Source organism: Nicotiana sylvestris, chromosome 12 (assembly GCF_000393655.2).
Source record: "Nicotiana sylvestris chromosome 12, ASM39365v2, whole genome shotgun sequence".
Lineage (NCBI taxonomy): Eukaryota > Viridiplantae > Streptophyta > Magnoliopsida > Solanales > Solanaceae > Nicotiana > Nicotiana sylvestris.
The window spans coordinates 88,528,323-88,535,437 of NC_091068.1; the positions used below are offsets into that span (position 1 = coordinate 88,528,323).

General features: G+C 39.9%; 1 protein-coding gene across 1 annotated transcript; it reads left to right on the forward strand.

Moving 5' to 3' along the window:
• The first annotated feature begins 697 nt into the window (after window positions 1-697).
• On the forward strand, window positions 698-1,099 carry LOC138883335 (uncharacterized). Its single transcript, XM_070164017.1, has one exon. It carries the CDS (start codon window positions 698-700, stop codon window positions 1,097-1,099), a length of 402 nt encoding a protein of 133 aa, XP_070020118.1.
• Window positions 1,100-7,115: the final 6,016 nt, after the last annotated feature.

Sequence of the window (7,115 nt, forward strand, 5' to 3'; positions counted from 1 at the left end):
CAAGTTCTTCCAATAATAAAATGGGGAGTATTGAGAATATGTTCATGAAAATGATGGAGAAGAATGTTGATTCCAATGCCCAACTTTCCTCACACAATACCTCAATCTGCAACTTAGATGTTCAAATGGGGAAAATCTCCCAAGCTCTAAATAATTGTCCTAAGGGATCACTACCAAGTGACATGGTGGTGAACCCAAATGGTGGTAACAACATGGGTCATGCCATGGCCGTTACTAAAGGAAGTGAAAAAGGTGGGAATGCACCTACCTCAAGCCAAAGGCAACTTGTGGATGAAGAGCAAGTGGTGCAAGAAGAGAAGATCCCGAACAATGTTGAGAAATCTAATAATGAGGTTCGGATTAATATTGATGATAGTGTGGTAGAGACTCAAGAGGAGGTGACCCATCTAGGAATTACATTATTGACATGCTGGAACCGGTAGTGCAAAAGGTTAAGTCACCAATGACCAAGCCTCCACCTCCATACCCTCAAAGACTTGCAAAGAAAAATAGTGAAAACCAATTCAAGAAGTTTATCCAAAAGATGAAGAGTCTCTCAATTAATGTGCCATTAGTTGAAGCCTTGGAGAAAATGCCCGGTTATGCAAAGTTCATGAAGGATATTATGACAAAGAAGCGGTCGATGAATTTTGAAACTATAAAAGGTACTCATCAAGTGAGTGCAATTATGCATTGAATGCCTCCCAAGTTGGAGGATTACGGTGCTTTCATGATTCCTTGTACAATTGGAAGAGCCGAATTTGCTAAAGCTCTTTGTGATCTTGGGGCAAGTATAAATTTGATGCCTTATTTGATTTTCAAGAAAATTGGAATTGGGCAAGCAAGGCCTACCTCTATGAGATTGCAAATGGTCAATCGCACTTTGAAGAGACCCTTAGGACTGATTGAGGAAGTTTTGGTTAGTGTTGATAAATTCATTCTTCCGGTGGATTTTGTCATTCTAGATTGTGAGGTTGATTATGAGGTGTCGATTATTCTTGGGAGACCTTTCCTTGCTACGGGAAAGGCTCTTTGTGATGTTGAAGATGGAGAACTTACTTTTCGGGTCGGTGATGAAAATGTGATTTTCCATGTGTAAGTCCATGAGGCAACCCAATAGCGATGAGGTGTGCTCTTTTTTGGACTACGTGACCGATATGATTGTGGATGAAACAATTGCTATGATAAATGTTGGTGACATGTTGGAGGCCGTCTTGCTCAGCTTTAATAATGATGAGATGGATGGCTTCATGGAATGTGTTAACTCTTTGCAAGGAATGGGGTCGTACACCTATGAACCCCAAAAATTATCCTTGGATCCTGAAAATAGGACAACTCCTCCTACAAAACCTTCAATTGAAGAGCCTCCTACCTTGGAGTTGAAGCCATTGCCTCCACATCTTCAGTATGAATTTCTTGGCTCATCTTCTACTTTACCAGTTATTCTTTCCTTTTTTTGACTAATGTGCTGGTAGATTCTACATTGGTAGTGCTACAAAAGAGGAAGAAGGCTATTTGGTGGACCTTGGCGGATATTCGGGGGATAAGCCCCGCATTTTGCATACACAAAATTAACTTGGAGGAAGGTGCCAATCCATCTATTGAACAACAAAGAAGACTCAATGAGGCCATGCAAGAGGTTGTCAAAAAGGAGATTATCAAATGATTGGATGCCGGTGTTGTCTCCCCCATCTCCGAGAGTTCGTGAACTTCTCCGGTTCAATGTGTCCCAAAGAAGGGGGGGCATGATGGTGGTCACCGATGACAAGAATGAGTTGATTCCTACAAGAACGATGACCAGGTCGAGAGTGTGTATGGACTATCATAAGCTCAACAAAGTCACAAGGAAGGATCATTTTCCACTTCCCTTCCTAGATCAAATGCTTGATAGGTTGGCTGGTCGTGCTTTCTATTATCTCCTTGATAGGTATTCCGGCTACAAACAAATTCTTATTGCTCTGGAGGATCAAGAGAAAACAACTTTTGCATGTCCCTATGGTACTTTCGCCTTCAAGCGGATGCCATTTGGTTTGTGCAATGCACCAGATACTTTTCAAAGGTGAGTGATGGCTATCTTCACGGACATTGTGGAGGATTACCTTGAAGTTTTCATGGATGACTTCTTGGTGCTTAGGAATTCTTTTGATGATTGTCTTGCAAACTTGGATAAAGTGTTGGCAAGATGTCAAGAAACAAATTTGGTGATAAATTGGGAGAAATGTCACTTCATGGTCGACGAGGGCATTGTACTTGGCTACAAGATCTCTAAGAATGGAATTGGTTGACAAGGTAAAGATTGAGGTGATTTCTAGACTTCCATCTCCAACCTCGGTAAAACGCGTGCAGAGTTTCTTAGGTCACGTGGGGTTTTACCGATGTTTCATCAAGGATTTTTGTAAGGTGGTGAATGCGTTGTGCAAGCTTCTCGAGAAAGATGCTAAGTTTAACTTCAATGATGATTGCATGAGAGCTTTTGAATTGCTAAAGTTCAAGTTGACAACAACTCCCATCATCATCGCTCCAAATTGGAGTATCCCTTTTGAGCTCATGTGCGATGCTAGTGACATAGTGGTAGGGGTTGTTTTGGGTCAACGCATCAATAAGATTTTTCATTCGGTCTACTATGCTAGTAAGACCATGAATAGTGCCCAAGTCAATTATACCGTTATGAATAAAGAGCTCCTTGCCATTGTGTTTGCTATTGAGAAGTTTTGCCCGTACTTGATAGGTGCTAAAGTGATTGTCCACACGGATCATGCGACACTTCGTTATCTTATGAGCAAGAAAGATTTCAAAGCTCGGTTGATCAGATGGGTGCTTTTGTTGAAAGAGTTTGACATTGACATCCAAGATAGAAAAGGAAGTGAAAAACAAGTGGCGGACCACTTGTCCTGTTTGGAGGAGGAGGAGGGGAGGCCGCATGATGGCCTTGAAATTAATGACTCCTTCCCCGATGAGTAACTCTTGGCTATTTCAGTGAAGGAGGTGCCATGGTTTGCGGATCTAGTAAATTTTCTTGTGTGTGGTATCATCCCGTATGAGTTCTCTTGTAGTAACTTTGACTACTTATTAGCGCCTTTTAACTTTCGTCTTAGTCTAAAAAATATTGAATTATGCTCCTGAAATGGATCAATCTGTGCAAAAATTATAGGAAAGATGGAAGTTGAGCTCCCGAGATAAAATCTGACTCAAAAAGGAGTTTTCAAAGCACAAGGCAATGAAAGGCACAGAAACATAAAAGTGTGGTCCATCGAAGAAATTGCATACTACAGAATACCTTCTGCAGTCACAAGATAAGAAGACAACTTCATCAGAGAATTGGTCAAATTGTGGACCATACATGAATTGGGCGGCCGCAAATAATGAGCTAGAAGTTGAAGATCAGAGTGTGTGCAAAAAGACCAAGTCTAGAGCCTCTGAGAATTACAGACCACACAAGAATTGTGCGGCCGCAGAAAAATGCCTTATGGGTGCAGTTCTAAATCTGCAGACCGCGAAAGAAGTGCCTCGCGACCGCAATTCAAAATTGTGCGGCCTGTTAGATGAAGACATTTGTGGATCGCACATGGAATTGTACGGCCGCATAACCTCCCGAGGGACATTTTGTCAGATATTTCCAGTTTTGTATAAATAGACGTGCTTCACAAAATTAGGTCAAGTTTTGAATCTCTGAAGCATTGTAGTAGTTTCTCTTTATTTTAGGAAACTTTATCTTATTTTAGTGATTTAACATTAGATTTCTCTATTTTAATCTTCTAATATGAGTTTTATTATCTTTTCTTCTTTGTTTTCTTCTTCACCCACTATGAGTAGCTAGATTTTTACTAGGGTTGTAACCCAATACTAGTGTGTAACAACCTTATGAGTGATTAATTTTATGCTTGTTTATGATTGGATGTTTATTATTTAGCTTATTTCATGCTTTAATTAAAACATTGATTCAAGCTTATTTGAATTAGTCTCTTCTTGAGAAAGAGGGATCTAGTCTAGGTTAATTTAGCTAACAAGGAATTGGGTATTGAGAGATTGATTAACCCAATTAAAGGGTTCAACCTAAAGATAGTAACAAACCAACTTTAGCTCTTATCAACCATTTTGGTAGATACCCATTTGGTCTTGAGAAAGCCAAATTGGACGAAACCACTCTCTGACCGAGAGGTATTGAGTGAGTAACATACTGTTGTGAGCTATAATACAACCATCAACAAAACGAGCATAAAATTCTTTATCCCATTAGACAAACACCTAGGTTATGGTCACAACCCTAGGCCTTTTATACATTTATACCCAAAACAATTATCTCTAGTTTTATATCTTCAAATTTGCAATAATTAGCTTAATTTTTTAAGAAGAAACAAAAACCTATTTGTAGAAGTGCAATCTAGATACTTCACTTACTCATTCTGAATATATACTACTAACTCCCATCTTAGCTCCCTGAGGATTTGATCCTAACTCTTTGTTGGGTTTTATTGTTGCAAACGACCATGTCATACCTCTTTAGTGGTGTGCAATTGGACGTGATCAGAGGTTCATGGGATCGGTTCTTGCCACTTTCAAAGTTTGCCTACAATAACAGCTATCAACCGAGTATTCTGATGGCTCCTTATAAGGTCTTATATAACAGGTGGTGTCGTTCTCAAATTGGTTTGTTTGAGTCGGGGGAGGCTAGGTTTTTGGGCACTGATCTAGTTTGGAATACCTTTGAGAAGGTCAAGTTGATTTAGGATCGGCTGCATACAACACAGTCTAGACAAAAGAGTTATGCCAATCGAAAGGTTCGTGATGTATCATTCATGGTGGGAGAGAGAGTTTTGCTGCGGGTTTCACCCATGAAGGGTGTGATAAGGTTCGAGAAAAAGGGAAAGTTGATCCCAAGCTATATTAGTCCTTTTGAGATCCTTGAAAGAGTGGGGGAGGTGGCCTACAAGCTTGCATTTTCATCAAGCTTATCTGTAGTTCACCCGATGTTCCATGTTTCAATGCTCTAGAAGTGTTATCGTGATCCGTCCCATGTATTAGATTTAGCTCAGTCTAATTTGACAAGAATTTGACTTATGTTGAGGAGCCAGTGGCCATCTTGGACAGGCAGGTCCGAAAGTTGAGGTCAAGGAACAATATTTTCAGTGAAGGTTCAATTTAGGGGTCAACCAATCGAGGAGGGGACTTGGGAGACTGAGTGATATGTCTTTATACTCGTTTGAGGACAAACATTTATTTTAAGAAGGGGAGATTGTAACGACCCAACAGGTCGTTTTCAATATTTTAGCCACATTTCCATATTTATTGCCTCTTCTATGTTCAATTGTAGTTATACGACTTACCAGGGTGGTTGGTTTGGTTTTAAGTGAGTTTGGGAGTAAATTGGGACACTTAGTCCCAAGGTTTGAAGCTTAAGTTGAAAGAGTTGACCGGAAATTGGCTTTTGTGTAGACGAATCCGGAATGGATTTTTGATGGTTTCGATAGCTTCTTATGGTTACTTTAGACTTAGGCATATGTCAAAATATTGATTTGGAGGTCTGTAGGTTGGTTTGAGATTTTTTGGCGAAAGTTGGAAAGTTGAAAGTTTGGAAGATTGATAGGCGAAGGTTGACTTTATTGATATCAGGTCTAGATTGTGATTATGAGAGTTGGTATAGGTCTGTTGTGCCATTTGGGACTTGCATGTAAAATTTGATCTCATTTAGAGTTGGTTTGATATGATTCGGCATTGTTTTAGAAGTTGAATGTTCAATGATTCAATAAGCTTGAACTAGGGTGCGATTCGTAGATTTGATATTGTTTGATGTGATTTGAGGCCTCAAGTAGGTTCGTTATATGTTTTGGGATTTGATGATATGTTTGGATGGGGTCACAGGGGCCCTAGGTGTGATTCGGGTTGAGTTCGGACTCATTTGGAGACTTGAAAAAGTTTGATGCCTTCTGGGTTCGGGCGCAATTACACCTGCGAGGGTATGGCTGTAGGTGCCACACCGCAAAAGTGGCCCCTTGGCTGCAAATGCGAGATGGGACTGGGTGAGATGGGTTCTATGATGCGGAGGTCCTTGCGCAGGTGCGGAACCACAGATGTAGATTCCTTCCGCAGAAGCGGAGTCTTGTCTGTTGACTTAGGACCGCAGGTGCAGTCTCTTTCCTAGAAGAGGACGCACAAAAAGTGCCGTGTGTCCGCAGAAGCGGAAGTGCAGATGCGCTGGCTAGACTACAGAAGGGAAAATTTGCTGAGCCTTAATGATTCTGCATCTGTGATGGTATATCCACATATGTGGAGTCGCATAAGCGACCAAATGTCCGCAACAGTGGAAATCAATGGGCAGAAATAGGATTGAATCAATGATTTATTCCATTTTCCACATTTTGAGTTAGAGAACTCGATTTTGGGCGATTTCGGGGGAGAGATTTTATGATTAGATCGGGGTTTGTATTTTTTACTCGGATTTGCTTATTATTCATGATTCCATTATTGTTTTTATCATTTAATTAGTGTTTTTTAGTTGGAGAAATTGGGGAAGTTTGTGAAAACTTTCCAAAACTATAAATTGAGAATTGGAAGGTCGATTTGAGGCCGAAATTGGATAATTTTAGTATGGTTGGACTCATATTGGAATATGTGTCAGATTTTATAAATTTGGTCGGGCTCCGAGGTGAAAGCCTAAGGTTGACACTTTAAGTTGACTTTTTGATTTTCTTTAAGGATTGTAACTTTATTATCCGGAATCGTTTTATATGGTTTGTATTTATGGAATTACGTTATTTTGGCTAGATTCGAGCTGTCCGAAGTTGGATTTCTGCTGAAAAAGCTTACTTGTGGGTTAATTTAGCTTGTTTGAGGAAAGTATCTTTCCTAACTTTGTGTAGGGGAACTACCCCTTAGGACTTGGATTGATTTGTGTTATTTGGGTTATGTGAAAGACTTGTACATGAGGTGACATGTACGTACATGGGCTTATATGTGGTATTTTGACCGGTAGACTTTTACACTCTTTCATGCATTTAATTAGAAATTGAAATATGATGTTAGATCTTCCATTGTTAAATTACTCTTACATGCTTTATTTGATGTTGTTATCATATGCTCTTATATGCCTTAATTGCCTTTGTTATCCCTCTTATTGT

Excerpts from the sequence above, each read along its gene's own strand:
- LOC138883335 (XM_070164017.1), top strand. The coding sequence starts at position 698 with ATGCCTCCCAAGTTGGAGGATTACGGTGCTTTCATGATTCCTTGTACA.